Here is a 15,980-nt window from a genome sequence, read left to right on the forward strand (position 1 = left end):
TCTTTGAAGCTGTATCCTTCAGACTTGCTTGGCCCCCAGCTCATGTCCTGGGAATCAATACTAATCATTTGAAAATAAAATAATTAATATTGCACTACCCTGGAGGAGCTGACTTTATGCACAGCTTCAGGTCTCAGCCATACTTCTCCATAGACCTCCTTCAAACCAAAGGAGAAACCACTACATTAGAATAGTGCAACTCAGCAACTCAGCTATCGGTGCTAATACTTCAATTTCATACACTGACAAGATTTCACTGTAAGCCAATAGTCTTGTGTATAATGCTTGGGTAATGTGAAAACATCCAGTCTGTATATGAATGCATGCATGTTTATTAAGTGCACAGTAAAAAATTCACATATAAAGCTTAGTTTTCCTACATTAAATGACAGCTTTTGAGGGGGGCAAAACGAATCTAATACATCAGCTGTACCAGCAGCTTTGCTACAATCAAGTTGTATGCTGTAAGCTTTATAGGTGACATGTAATGGTAAAGAATGATTTCACCCACATATATACATATGTACAATACTGCATTCAGAGAATATTCATAGGTTTTTTTTTTTTAACTTTATTTTGAAACAAAGAATGGGACAATAACAAAAATTACAGCAAAAATCTTCACAATCTCCAAGAGAACAAAGACAAGCAGTATATAACACAGGTCTTACAAGAAAATGCATTTCTCTTAAGCATATTTTTGCTTATTCCATTCTATTCCGTGTATTAACAACTTCTCTTCACAGATTTCAGGCAGCATGTTGTGTGTATGGGGGATAAAACATGGATACAACAGCTTAGCTTGTGGGCTATGAACCGTTTGTAGTCTCTAATGCTTCAGAAAGTGTTACAAGTACAGCAAGACAAAAACCAACACCGCATTCCCATTCACAAACTATTGAGTTCACGGAATGGAAAATGAGAGTGATACATACTCATGGCTTAACCCAATTTCACTTAGTCATACACACAGACGTTAGTCCAAAGCTTTTTCAAAAGCATTTTTTTCCAGTAGGAAACATAAGTTGGTAACAATAATCACACGCTTCCGTGATACGTAGAAGATCATACTTAAAACACAAATTAATGCATGGGATTGGGGTGGCTCTCCTCACATGGTTTCTGATTCTGTTCTGTCACAGTTGGCACACACACAATCCCATTCCTGGACTGATTACTCTTTAAGCAATTTTGATTCTTAACCTCTGCTGGAAGAGAGCTGAGCCACAATAGCTCATAAACTCAGAGGCATTATTTTCAATTCCAGACACATTTGACTGATATTATTTAAAAACAAACAAACACAAAGCAAAAAAATAAAGCCCCAACTACTCCAAACCTGTTTCTGCCACAACCTAGAACCTTTTTCTTTTTTTTTTTTTTTTTGTGAAAAGATGAGAAGACTATTGGTTTATTTGTTCCTCATTTTGCCACTTAGCCTTTTATTTCTATACTTAGTCCTTGCCTAGAAATAGCTTTCAAATAAATACATACTCACAGGTTTCCGACTTTCAAGTTCCTTCTGATCTGCATTAAGTCCAGGATGTAATTAAGTCTTCATTATTAGGAATATTTTTTTTTCAGGAACCCTGCAGGTTTTTTTAGCATGCCAAAAATCTTGTTTGGACAATTTCAGAGGGCAGCCAAGTAATTTGGCAGAAGATGAAAAACACAAGGAGCCAGTAGGGCTGGAACAGTTTTCAATAATCAACTGAAAACAACTAAACAAATTGGAATCTAGTAGGGAAAGGAATTTCCAAAATAAATTAAGAGCTCAACTTTAGAGTGTTTAGCAGACATGTAGAAAGTATTCTGGATGCTGCCAAAGACTCTACTGGGCACAGTAGAGTACTGGGCACTCTATCTGAAAGCACATCCCCCAAAACAGAAGGTCCTAAATTTTTGCTTTCAAAAGGGAAAGCGCATAGCAAACACAGTCTCTGAACACAGTATTCTGTATATTTGTATTCTGTGGAAGAGTTTTATATTTATATTTATATATATATAATTCATAGTATCATCACTCCTCTAAAGGCAAAAATAACACAGAAAGAAAAGGAAGGAACTTTCACTTTGCTCACTCAGGCTGAAAATGTGTACATACCTGAATGGGGTAGCTGGTATCAGTTAGTTGTTTCATGTAAGAACTGAGATAAATAAGGAACCTCTACTTCCACTCCTATCCTCTTGCCTGCCATTTGAACATCTCCTTTCAGCTGTCTCGCAGAGGACTCCTCTCATAGAGCTTGCCTCTCCAGGAGCCATAAGCATGCCCACTTTCTCTGTAGTGCTGGGTCTGGCAGAGGTATGGACTTGTTTTGGAAAGACAAATGTTCAGATATGCCAGGCTTCTTCAGATACGTACAGTGCCACTCAGCCTACTCATATCTGAAGCATTTATCATACAAAACACTAAATTAAGAGCAAAGCTTAGAGGCTAAGTTAAGAAAGCTACCTATACAGGTTCTTTTTTATATATAAAAAAAATCTCAAAATCTACAGAGAAACAAGGCAAAAGAAAAGCATTTTATTATACTTAACACCTTGAAAGACTATCTTGGGAGTTGCAAAGTTCCTCATATCAATCTGTAACCCACAAGAAAACTTCAAGCAGGATTCAACCTGCTGGATGGCACTACAGCTGTAGGAACACAGAGACTGCATCACTGATGGCACTGAAACTGCAGGCTCACCTGAAAGGCTGCTAAAGCCTCAATGCTGCTAACTCTGGCTGGACTTTTCAGTAGAAGAGCCTCAGCATTACTGTAGGGATGTCAGTTCTCTAGCTGGGTAGATAGTACACAAGGTGAAGAATAATATCAGTAGCACTGCAGTGAGAAATAATAATACAAACAATTATAATACAAAAGCAAAGCAGCGTACTTAGTAGCTAAGACTCATTATTTAAACAGCAAGTATTTCATCAGACAAAGAGAAACATCACTATTTTCCTTTCAGTCACCCTTAGAGCTTTTAACTGTGAGGAACAAGACATTATTTACCGCTAAGTTATACAGTGAACACAAAAATTTTACAGGAGACAAATGATACAACGTAACACAGAGAAATAAAGGGAGGGGAAAAAAACAATACAACAGGTAGAACACATTTTCTGATACTCCACAAATATTCAGGAGGTTTAACAAGCAAAATGGAATGTCTTCAGCAGCACTGGTCAAACTCAAGATGAGACAAGGATTTTCTTTACTTTGTAAAGGCACCATCTCTTTGTAAACACGTGTTCCTCTCATTTGAACTGAGAAAGCACTCAAAATATTCAGGAGGCAACCTGTGCAATCATATTTCATTGCCTGTGAATACTTCACCATAGATAGACAGATAAATCAATGATCTTTCTTCTTCTTTTCTTTCTATTTAATAAGAAATGTATTTTCTTCAACATACCTAGTAAGAAATTCTTTAAATCTCCCCAGAAATGCTTGATGAACTTACAAAAAAAGCATTTTCTTTCATCTTCCACTATCTACCAAGAAGTTTCAAGGCAAAAGAAACTCAACACGCATAATTGCAGTTATCTCATTTTCAGAATTGTGCTATAGACAGTTTCCCAGAAAGAAATACTGTCTTACATCAGAGACATTAAAAAAAGTATGAATACCCTCCAGTCATGCAGCTACCTACTCTGACTTGGTAAAAGCACTAGAAAGGACTGCACAAGTAATTAATTAATTTTCGATTTCCTGGGGAGAAGATACTTCTGATCATGATTGTACCTCAGGATTCCAAACACACATTTTGGTACTACACATTTGGAATGTACACTTCTTCCCAAAATGGAGAGCATTTGGGGTTGGACTTGATGATCCCCAGAAGTCCCTTCCAACCCCCACGATTCTGTGATTCATTAACGAAACAGCAAAACTCGTAATCTGTTCCAATAAATATTCCATACAAAGTCCTATCGTTTATATCTCAGGCAAAATGAAGTCAGCATCTTCCTAGCTCCCACCACACAACTGTAACCAAAATCAGCAAACACATTTTACTACTCATACACATAAATCCAGTGATTACACTAATTTTGTTCAGCATTCAACCAAAATTGTGCGTTTCTAAGCCATCTTCTTTCAGGTTTACAAATCTGACTGAATTTTTAATGCAGTACAAGTTTCACGTTCTACTGGATTGTCAACTGGTACCTGTGGGAAGAAGAAAGCAGTAATCAAGAATTAAGCTGTAATACAGACAAAGCCACTTTCAATCTCAGTACTCTTGGGTAACTATTGAGTTAGACTACAATAGTATGTTAGACCAAATAGTTCATGTTGTTTATCAACTAGAAAAGACATTTACAGAACACTCTATTTTCCCTTCTCTTTTTGATTAAAAAAAAAATAAAAAGAACAAAAAACATCCATAGAATTGAGTTTCCTTAGTTTAACTCTAAAATATGCATTTACTGCACATAGATATTTATCATGTGGAGATTAACTTCCTTTTTTTTTTCCTCCATCAGGTTTAAATATGGGAGAATCTTAATCAAGGTTTAGAATCGGGTGTATTTTATCTTTATTTACACAGGAAGCTGTTCTACATTTATTAACACAGGCAGCTCTCATCTATGATAATGCTGGGGTGAGAACTCTACGCTTTCGTACTATTGGGGTTAATATTAATGAAGTTGTTTGACAATCTAGCTAATTAACAAGGTAAGGAGGGAAAGTGGAACAGTCAAGGAACTGCTACGTACAAGTCATCACGTGCATCTCTGTGACAACCCTAACCAAAGCTGATAAACACACAGACTGTCATACTGTGCAAACACAGCCACACAGGTTTCAGGTAAAAACGTCTGCTTGTGTGGCATTGACTTGCAAGTTTCTGAACCTTAAGTGTTCAAGCTGCTTGCAGATGACCAGAAGCTGTTGTTTATGCTAGACACCTTTATAATACAAAAAGGTATATGAAGGACCTTAAAAATCTGACTTCAGAAAGCTGTTTTCCTTAACTGAATCAAAAGGGTCAAGAAAATAACAGCACTGAAAGAAGTTTCAGGTGTTGGTTTTAATTCAACTTGTGACTATTTTAAGTTGTAAAAGCTGCTGAACCACGGTCTTGGAACCTCGTAAACAGCAGGAAGCACAGTGCTCATTCTCCCATAACTCAATAGGGTGCTCAGCAGAAGAATAACCTGGCTCTTCATGAAAACACAGAATAAAAAATGCAGCATGACTTCAGTTCATTGGACATCGACTTCACCTACAGGGATGGCAGGTATTTAAAATAAAATGTGTCATCTATAGCATGACCTCCTAAAGCAATATGCAAAAAAAAAAAGGCTTCACAATTTACAGAACTACTTACAAACATGGAAAAATAAATAAATCCTAGACTCAAGAAATAAAATAAGAGATGAATACTAGCCACACACAATTCAGGAAAATCTGAGAGCAGAGATTTGTCATGGAAGCTAAGGAGAGAAACATTATCTGATGGTAGCATCCCACACAGCTCCACCCTTACAAAGCAGCACAGAAACAGTCACACAGCAAGTTTTTGTCAATCACTCTTTTCTGTTAATATTAATTCAGTAGAAGCCAGCCATTCAAGTGTAGTAATATAATCAGTGTAAAAGAGTCACCACTTACAGCTTTAACATCCATATTCATAATCCCTGAATTCACATTATGTCTTCGCAGATCTGATTTTATTAAGGCTGGGGGAAAAAAAAAAAAGAAAAAGAGAAAGTTGATTTCCAGTTTTGTAATGACATGCATTTCATGGGCATGTGCAAGCACTAAGAAGCTGCTTTCAGCACTGACTGAAAATACATCACTGATTCTTGTAATTTGAAGTGGTGACAACTGGAACTTGCTCCTCACAAGTCACATGCCAAAAAATGACAATAAAAGCTTTTAAACTATGAGTACCTAAAGCAAAGCTTGGTGGTTTTGTCACTTCCAGCATGCTTCCAAATGCTGGCATGTCTAAATCACATCACATAAAAATCAACATTTCTTAACATTTGAAAAACTGCAAACTGTCTGCATTTATCAATTTGCTTATATTCACTAACCTACTTTGAAGGCAAGCATCTGCCACAAATTCAGGACAAGGCTCAAGAAATGGGTGGTGACTGGTTGTTCACCTATTAGCAACATCATCCTTAAAACAAAGCGTGTGGACACAGCAAGTATGTAAAACTTAAACAAAACATACCCTGCACTTACTAGTCATTTTGGTCCTCAGCCCGGAAAGAAAGTCACATACTAATACACATACATTCTATGTGTTTGAAACATCTCAACTCTACGTTTTTCTATTTAAAATAAACCATTACTTACATTTCTGCTTAATTACCTGTTAAGATAATGCCCACAAACAGCCAAGCACAAAGAAAGAGGTTTCCTGCACGAGGACTGTAGTCTGTTGTAAGCTTTCCTTGAACAAGCGTAAAGACAATTCCAAATATCTACAAACAAATCACTTCATCAGTACCACATCAAAAAGAGTCATCAACTTCAGACCACATCGTACTGAACCAAATAATAATTTAAAAAACACACATTTTAAAAGGACTACAACAACACAACGGAGATCAGCAGCCAAATCTAAGGAAGAACTTAGACTCTAGCAGAGCAGCCTTCCTGAACTTTACACCACTTGGATAAATAAAGTGACATAACCTGTGCTGATGCATTGAGGAGTCCTGAGGAAGTGCCTTCAGATTCTGGATATGTAATTTCCACTGCAAATTCAAACCCGAGTGGGAGATAGCCGGTCATGAAGAATCTGTTGAAGAAGAAAACAAGAAAATGATGGATATGGCTTTCATCTGTGACTGGGGCTATAAAAATCAAGCATCAACACCTGGTACTCTGAATTATCTGCTACTCTGAACTGTTTGTTTTCAAGATCTAATATGATTAAACACTTGCTTTGCCTGCTAAATAAACCACATCTATTAGCTACATAGACATAGGTTGAGAGCACGGTGACAGAACACACAGTAGAAACACTAAGTTAAAACAGTCAAATACTGTCTCTGAGCAGAACTGCAATCAGCCTTTTAGCCTCCTTTCATCACTCACCCAAGCACTCCTCCAGTCACAAACACCACTATAAGGTATCCGAGGTCCAGCGTGAAGGTGAATACCACCATCCCAATGAAGGAGAGAATGTAAACAATCAAAGTAGTTTGCCTGCAACGCAACAACAATAAAAACATATTAACAATTTAAACATAAGGTCATAGCACATTGTTGAAGTACAGAAGAGTAATATAAACATTATTTACTCTCTTGCTAACAACTGACTTTCTATAATAATGAAATTAGCTTCTGTAACTCTAACTTAACCATATAATGCATTTTAGTGAGAAGACATTCATACCCCAGCTCCTTATTGCCTTAGTTACACAGCTGCTTCATTCAAGGCCAAGAGAACTATTCAGACTCTCAAAGAACAAATAATTGTACAGGAAACCATTACCTCAAGACTAACTGAAGTTCTCCTTCAGTTCTGTGCTGCACCTCTTGGCCATTCTGCAGCACAATACATTATATAAAGATCAAAACAGCAGCAGCCAAATCAATATTAGTGATTTAAAAAAAAAAAAAAAACAGTCTAAGAAGCAAGTCAGAAAAATAAAACATTTTAAATCTGTAATGAGGGATGTAATCCAAAACATTAAAGCATGCACCACTCATTTATACAGCAAAAGGCATGGAGAAACAATCTACAGCACTAGCATCCTATAGGTTTCTACAGTGCTCACACGTGAGAATCACCAAGGGAGAACTCCTCTGCTGCCAGCAGCACTCTGGAGCACTGCCCACTCCTGGGGGGGCACCACAACACAGGCGATGGACCCAAGAGCTCTTACACCAAAACAGAGTTCTGCTGCATGGTCATCCCCTGAATGAAAACCAGTGTTGTGCTTCTTAACAGGTCCAGGAGTAGTACAAGAACTGGGAATCCCTCAACTGGATGCTTCACACAACAAGAGAGGGTAAGTTTTGAGCCTTTATGCTTTCCACAGATAAGGAAACTACTGGGTTCCTTCTGGCCACTACACGTAGGACACACAATACTTTTTTTGATAGCATGACTTTCCCTGCAGAGACAGGAGTAGATGAAAAACTCCTTCATGTCTTTGCATTCTCCACAGCACACCCTATCTCATTTCATTTTGTCAAGAACCAGTAAGAGTGTCAGACTTCTGCTGAAGCCTCTGAAACTCGTCTTCATCAAGGCTGCTCGAAGATCAGGAACGTGCTGCATTTTATCATCAGCTCACCTCCACACTTGCAGTATTTTTCAAACATAATTGCACCAGACTCCTACCCTTAGCCCCATACATGCCTACCCACACTTACTTGTACGTTTTAGTGTAATCCAGCCACAAACCACAAATAATCGAACCCACCATTCCTGCCACCACCAGTGTCAAGCCAATTCTCCCAGCGTTCACTTCTTCTCCCTTTCAACAAATATTTATATGGTGCTCATTAATAACTTGTTTCCACTCAGAGGCAAGTTCAGACCTCTTGGCAGTCATAAGGCAAACAAACATTCCTATGACTCCCACAGCTGTATGATGCAAGAAACTGTATGGGAGGGTACAAAGGAAACCAAATCTAAGTAATAAACACCATCACCTCTGCAAATATAAAATTAAAAAAACAAAAACAAAACAATACTTACCTCATAATGAGTTACTATCATCTGGTTCAGTAATGTGGAAACAGAATAAAATGTTCCAGTCATAATTCCTGCAACAGCAAAAGAAGAGCTTCAGTCACCCCACATCTAGCCACACAGATCTGCTACCACACAGTTAATCTTTTGACATCTAAGACTCAAACCAGAGGAATACCTTTCATCTACCATGCGACATCTCTTCTCCAGACCTATAAGTGGCATTTTGAATACTGCAGGGTTTTCCAGTATAAGCTGCTGAATATGTAGTAGTTTGACATTCCTCCCTCAACCAAAGAAAGCACAATAATTAACCTCACCATGCTTCTGGCACACATTGGAACTGCCCTGCCAGACAACAGCCAGACAGAACCACTTACCATAGCTGATCAGCAGAAGTACAAATGGGACATTTTTGATCAAATTAATAATTGACTGCTTGTAGGAGTAATCCTCAGGAGGCATAGCTTGCAGGAGTGCTTGAGAGTGACTGGGAGGGTATTTGGGCTTCTCTTCAAACACTAGGGAAAAAAAAGATTTTCATCTGTCTTTATGAGAGTCATTGCCTGTTTCTTTCTAGAAACATGAAGTCTTCTAGTTCAATACATTTAACAAGATTAATTTGTCTTTTTTTAATACTTCCAAATATATATTCTAGATTTTCCTCATGCAAGAAACAAGACACAGCCAGAATAGATGTGTTAATTAACTTGTTCACATCTCACTGCTGCCAGCATATAGTTAGTCTGACTTCGTATGCAACTTCACATGCAACCTTCACATCTAAATTGTAAGAATAACAGAAAGAATTTCCATAATATCATAGCGTCCCCATGGGTTCTAGCAAAAAACTGAGAGAGGCTGCTCCACGTGAAGCATGACACACAGTAACATTTGTCTCCTAGCCCTGATACCACAGACAGTGAGCACAAGTAACCTGAGAAGAGGTAAACTAGAGTCCTGTGGGCTAAGTCAAATGCCTGAAGTACAATAGCATAAACACTCCCTATGGCCACAGTACTTTCACACTGTAAGAACAGAACACTTACCAACTCCTGTTAAGAAGAACAAAAGTGTGGATACTATTGCTGTTCCATAGAACATTATGCTTATATTATGTGCCATTAGATCAATATCATCAGGGGTATTTGGAACCAGGACAGGTGGCAACAAAAAGCCAATGGCAGTGCCAAGCTGTAAAAGCAAGAAAAGAAACAAAAAATCATTTTCCTGACATTTTGGGTATATGTGTAAAGCATTAAAAAATGTCAAGAAACAACAGCCTTAAATTACTCTGCAACTTGCCTCTGCCACTCATATAAAACTAGGCTGTATTCTTAAGTGCAAGAACAAATTCTCAGACTTAAAAAAAAACCCCTGCATCTATTTCAGGTTAAAATGAATAATATGTCAATGACTGTCAGGACGGCAAATTCACAACTCAGAGAGCAGTCACACCAGAGGTGTGCCAGTAGGCTCTCAAAGCAGCCTTTGTGCATTCGCCTTGCAAGTCTTTCCCTGCTCCTCTCTCAGGCCATCAGATTTAAGCAGTATTCAGTTTTCACCTGAAGAACTCATTTCTTTTTATTGTCACCCTTCAGTATACAAAGTTCATAAACACAGAGTACACTGTTATGCTTTTTCCTAATGTGTAGGACTTTTATTTGCCATCAGAGCAGTGCTATGTAATACCCACAATCATCCTGTGCCACCTTTTTTTTTTTTAAAAAAAAAAAACCTTCTTCATACAGAGAACTGCAGTACAGAATTATGGTCAGAAGGATCAAGAAAGAACCTGTTATACCCAACTGTGAAACTATTTTTGAAAACTTGGTGCTCAAAACAACCCTTGACAGGCAAACAGCCGCACTCTCAGAGATATATGTTTCAGCTGAAGTAAACAGCACCTCAACAGATACCGTGTGTGATCTGGGACAATCCCTGCACTGCTGTTCCTCTCCTTCACCAGCATCAGAGCGAAGCACAGCCCCACAGCCAGTTTCTGCACTAGCTGGGGAAGCCTTGGCCACTGCACTGCCAAACTGAGGCCCCGGCAGCTCCTTGTCATTGGGAGGACTGGTGAGCATCTGAACTGCAGAGATGGAGCTGACAAAGAAAACTTAAACCTGATTCTGGATGGCAAAAAGGCACAGAATTAATTGCTGTGGGAAAGCAATAAAACAGCTGTTAATAGAGAAGTAGATTATAGCAAGAACCTTAACCGAAATATTACCAATAATCCAAAGTGCACAGTCATAAATCATCAGACTCACGCGACAGAAAACACAACCTCTATTATCTTAACGAAACCACACCTATGACCTCAGCCAGCACCAGTGACCTTGCTGGGAGTTTCACCATTTTGCTGCCACAGATGAGCAGGGACGGGGCTGAGAATAAGGTGATGTGGGGAAGGACAAGGAGCAGCACCTCATCTCCACCTGCGCTTCCAGAGATGCCCGGTCCAGCTCCGATAAACCAGCAGGGGACGCGGGGAGATCCGACTCAGTTACACCGCCACCTCATGCCACCGCCTCACACCACCATCACCTCACACCGCCTATCAGGGAACGTAACTCCTCAGAAATTGCGGTGAGGCAGTGGCACAGGCTGCCCAGGGACGCGTGGAGGCACCGTCCACGGAGGTGTTCAGGAAACGCGGAGATGCGGCGCTGAGGGACGCGGTCAGCGGGCAAAGCGGCGACGGGCCGGGGTCGGCCAGGGTGACCTCGGAGGTCTTTCCAACCTTAATTCCCCCGTGACTCACGGCACTTCACGTCGCCCAGCACCGCCTCAGCCCACCTCCCCGAAGCCGGCGCGAGTCCCTCACCTGGTTGCCCAGCACGGCCACGGAGCAGGCGGTGGAGACCTCGGCGGGGCCGAACCAGACGGAGGCGATGCGGGAGGGCAGCCCCAGGATGAAGACCTGCGCGACGGCGCACACGGCCTGCGCCGCCATGGTGAGCGCGTAGCGGCCGGGCGCCAGGCTGGCGCACTTGAGCCACGCGCCCAGCGCGTTGAGCCCCGCGCCCAGCAGCGCCGTGAGGCGCAGGCCGCGCGCGTCCAGCAGCCAGGAGGCGGGCAGGATGAGCGGCACGTAGGCCACCATGTACACCATGGAGAGCCAGTCTATCTCCGTGAAGGACACGCCGTAGAAGTGGACGAAGACGTTGCTGAGGATGCTGTACTGGATCCACTGGAAAGCGTTCACCAGCGAGTAGCAGCTGAACACGGCCAGCACCGCCAGCCGCCGCCGCGACAGCCGCGTCTCCGCCCGCCCGCCGCCCGCCGCGCATCCTCTGGGGCCGCCGTTCTCCGCTTCCTTGCCGGGGAGGAAGCCGTTGTGCTGCGGAGCTCCCAGCATCTCCCCTCTCTCTCCCTCCGCCTCCTCTTCCTCGCTGCCGTCCTCCACCATCTCGGCCGTCTCCCCGCCCAGCTTCCCGGCAGCGGCGGCCTCAGCCCGGCTCCGCCGGCGCTCACCGTCCCGCCAAGTCAGCGCTCCGCCGCCGGGCGGAAAGCAACCTCGGGCGGCCGGCGCGGGCAATCGAAGCCCAGGCGAGGCCGGGGCGGGGCGGGAGGCGGTGCTGCCGGAGCCGGGCGCGGCTGCCTCCAGCCGCGGGCGGCGGGGCTGGGGTCGCGGCGGCGCTGAGGGCGTGGCGGCGCTGAGGGCGTTCCCCGCTAGCTGCTCCGGCGCAGGCTGCGGGCTGCCAGAGCGCGGCGGGAAGGTGCTGTTTCTGTACCGATGCCCGCCGTCTTTCTGGACAGAACAGTCCTTGTTTATTCCTGGTGCCGAGTCGCATTCTGAGTGGTGTTGCTTGCCGACAGGCTGCCCTCGTGTTGTGTATTTACAGTCTTTTAGTCTGAACCTCGGAAGTGTTTCAGTGCAGACGATGGGGAAGCATATGGAGACAGGAACGATGTAAATAATCCCCACAACGCCCCCGAAGGAGCAGCAGCATAATCTCATTCCCATAAGCTCTTTCTCAGCTTACGCACCCTGTGTGCGGCAGCCCCCCCTTCAGCTACACTGCAGGCTGCATCCGCTGCTGCCCCGCCGCAGGCAGCTCCAAGGAAACAGCCACTGCTCCCCTCAGGCCGTAGGTTTGTCTCTTTGCAGCTGCGGTGGGAAGAAAGGCGCTGATGGGTTACGATGCAGGGGGCAAAGATGGAGGCCTGACTGGAGGCAAAGGGTGCCCAGGACTGGCGCTAGGGAACGCGCCCCTACCCTGGTCTTTCACTGTATCAAGTACTGTAGTCAAAGCATTCCTTGTTTCCACCCAACCTCTCCAGTCCGATGTGACGTACCCCCCAGAAATCAGGCTGTGTGGCTCACGTGTAGGCCGTCACTTGTCACCTCACTAAGTGATACTCCCTAAAACTTTGCCCGGTATGCGTTTGTGTAGGAGTGGTACCTGGCAACCCCACTGTGATTTATAATACTGCTGCTCTGGACAATGTGCCGTTATAAAAACGGATTGTTCTCCAAAGAGCATTAGGAAAATACCAAAATATTTAAGTTTGTTACTGGCTGCTGTGGGAAATCATTTTGCGTGTGCTCAGCAAATAGCATACTGCCAATTGTTGGTGCATATGTTTGAGCCTAATCAGATTTGTGTATGAGTGGTAGATGGCTTAGCCACCAGCCTTAATTTTCCTCGCTAATTATGATTCGGTATTTTACTTAACATCAGGTGATCTATTTAAGCCACAGTTCCTGATCTAATTTAGAGCATGAATAATACTATGAACACATTCTTCAGAATTCTACCTTGGCTATATTTGCTTTCCCTGAGCACTTAGCTAAGACACAGTAGTGATGACTGCAGGTACTGTGGATTTTTAGAGACTACAGGAAGTGAGTCTCGAATTCACAGATCACAGATAAGCAAACTGCTTTTTTTTGCAATTAAGTTATCTATATCACATTCAGGCCGTCTTTGTCTCCTTCATTCATTCCAAGAAAAAGCCTGATCTAGCTGTACTTTCCTTGTATCAGATCAGGTGCTGGGTAAATTCATTTATTCTGGCTGATTTCAGAGTTTAAGTGCTACTTGCTCCAGAAGCACAGCTTTGTTAAAAATAGGACTTTGTTTTGGTTCCTCTTTTTCTTAGACATCAAAGCAACAGAAGAGTCTGCTTTCACTTTAGGTGTGTCAATGCAACATGTCATTAAATGTGCTGAGGCCACATCTTGATACTTCCAACAGTATCTGTTTGTGGTCACTGGAGTCCGGCCATCTACACTGCTCAACTTCTAGAGCAATGCTTAGCACAGGGTTGGCCTGGGATAGTCACTGTTCAGTATTTAGGATGAGCTGGGAGCTCTCCTACCCCTCCAGCTCATTCATAGGAGAATTTCACTCTGTAGTAGGCCTTGCAGCTGAGGAAAGGACCACAATTTTTTGGGAATATAGGTATAGTTCTTGTTCTTTCCAAAGAAGGTGTAAACAGTGATCTGATTTCATTTAACTTTTTTTTTTTCCATTGTATTTTAGATGAGCTTGCAGTCCATCCAACGATAACATTTACCCCTACAGACATAGGAAATGATCTTTGTTCTTCTCTCATTCTTCTTTTTCCTAGTGTTACACTACTGACTGTGCAGCAGGCAGAGTTAGTGCTGGTGGATATGCTCTGAGTAAGGTTCAAGTTCAACCCTTTCTAGAGATGCGTCTGAGCTTTCACTTTCACAGCAAACAGACAGCATTCTCTTTGCATCACAACAACAAAGCTTTGTTTGCTTTCTACTCAGGAATCTCACGCAGAAGAAATAACTGAACACCTTTCTCAAAATGATGTCTAAGGCAGTGAAAAAAGCACCTGGTTGCAAAGGACATAACAAGGCTGTGCAGATGCTTGGTATGAGGGGAGAAGAGGCACAGCCTGGCTTGCACCTCAGAGGATATGTTGCCCTCAAAGCAGTGGAGGTCATCAGGAGACTTTAGAGAAGATCCTACGCCTGGCAGTAGAATGAGCACCTGGATGAAAGTTAGCCCCCATAAGCAAAGTGGATTTTTTCCAGAAGAAAGTAAGTTTGTTTATAACTCATCAACTTGAAGTTAAGTATATCACTGCCACTGCCACAGCTACACTGACGTTAGTAAAGTAAAACCAGGCTGAGTTTGATGTGGTAAAGCCAATGCAATTTTATGTGCTTTATCTCCAGAAGTACCTTTCTAAACAGGAAAGGAAAAGGCAGAACAAATTAACAGCACTAGGAAAAATCTTTGATACTTGCATCCTAACTTTTTACACTGTGTTTCATAGGCTTCACAACTACTACTTCTGATTTACATCTGTTTGCATGAGAAGCAGGGCCATTGGAGGAGCTCACTTAAAATGTGCATCCTTGGAGTTCTATGTTTCATGGATAATTTATGAAGCAAAAAACAGAAGACTGGTGTCAAGGTTTGCAGGACAAATTTAGCTTAGAACTGCTGCTAGCCTTTTTCAATCTAGCCTCTCATCCAAAATCTGATCCTGTTACTGTAATATATTGTCAATTGAAAAAGTGATGTATTTTCATAACTATTTCCAAACTTTAGTCTTATCTTTCAGATAATGCCATCTTTGGATGAAACATCATTCAGAAGGTGCCTTTTTATTTCAGTTCAGAGCATATAACAAAATAAAGGAAAGTCAGCTATATAGTGCTGCTTTCAAGGTGTAATTAGCTTCCTAACACTCCTAGTCACATTCTTCTTCCAAACCTCACAACAGCATCTAAGCCCTCCACCTAGAAATTCACAGGTGTGTACCTTGGTGAAACATAAGCCTAAGGGTAAGAATCTGAAATGAACATTTCACTGGGACTGGCTCTGTAGAATGTTGCCAAAACACCAACTCTTCTTCAAAAATAAAACTGGAATTATTTGTTGCACCTGGCACACAATTCAGATTTCCAGGATTTTCTGTTTATAATGTTTCAAACCGTGCCAGTCTTTACTGTCAAGAATTTAAATGTTATTTTATAAAGCACTCAACTCCCGGTTACACTGATCTCAGTGCAGGGACAATCTCCACTGAAGAAATGCACTGTGTACTTGTCTTTAGACAAAAATAATAATAGTAATAATAATAATAATCTAACAGAAGCTTAAGAAAGTGATTTCAGAACAAAAGATCTGAAGTTCCAACTGAGCTGGAAATGAACTACTTTAGCAAGATATTAAACAAACCTCGGTAAGCTGGACTTGAAATAAAGTGGTCTAAGAGTTGCATGTTTAAATTTCTTCATTGAAAGCTGTTAAGAGAATACAGGGAAAATGTAAACATCCTCTTCCTCCTATGCAGTCCTCATTCCAGCAACATTCGCCTGC

The 15,980-nt window shown here is 41.9% G+C and overlaps 1 protein-coding gene across 2 annotated transcripts; it reads right to left on the minus strand.

Annotated features, from left to right (window-relative positions):
- Positions 1 to 314: 314 nt before the first annotated feature.
- FLVCR1 (FLVCR choline and heme transporter 1) lies at positions 315 to 12,224 on the minus strand. Of its 2 annotated transcripts, none has more exons than XM_031595661.2 (10): positions 11,492 to 12,224; positions 9,711 to 9,855; positions 9,042 to 9,182; positions 8,668 to 8,735; positions 8,340 to 8,443; positions 7,053 to 7,163; positions 6,648 to 6,753; positions 6,322 to 6,433; positions 5,610 to 5,677; positions 315 to 4,160 (listed from the first exon to the last, which is right to left on the minus strand). In XM_031595661.2, the coding sequence occupies exons 1-10, from the start codon at positions 12,074 to 12,076 to the stop codon at positions 4,095 to 4,097; spliced, it is 1,506 nt and encodes a 501-aa protein (XP_031451521.1). In that variant the 5' UTR covers positions 12,077 to 12,224; the 3' UTR covers positions 315 to 4,094. The 2 variants fall into 2 exon arrangements, with proteins under 2 accessions (XP_031451521.1, XP_089991187.1); XM_090135061.1 differs by lacking the exon at positions 315 to 4,160 and adding an exon at positions 4,167 to 5,273.
- Between the last annotated feature and the right edge of the window lie 3,756 nt (positions 12,225 to 15,980).

This window comes from Phasianus colchicus, chromosome 2 (assembly GCF_987193195.1).
Source record: "Phasianus colchicus chromosome 2, bPhaCol1.hap1.1, whole genome shotgun sequence".
NCBI classification, from domain to species: Eukaryota; Metazoa; Chordata; class Aves; order Galliformes; family Phasianidae; genus Phasianus; species Phasianus colchicus.

What these genes read in the sequence shown, in the direction of transcription:
- FLVCR1 (XM_031595661.2), bottom strand. Translation starts at nt 12,076, where the DNA reads ATGGTGGAGGACGGCAGCGAGGAAGAGGAGGCGGAGGGAGAGAGAGGG. An exon ending in GTTCTTCTTAACAGGAGTTG is followed by an intron (nt 9,183 to 9,710) that starts GTAAGTGTTCTG and finishes TTTTTTCCCTAG; the next exon opens with TGTTTGAAGAGAAGCCCAAA. An exon ending in TGATAGTAACTCATTATGAG is followed by an intron (nt 8,444 to 8,667) that starts GTAAGTATTGTT and finishes ATTTGTTGAAAG; the next exon opens with GGAGAAGAAGTGAACGCTGG.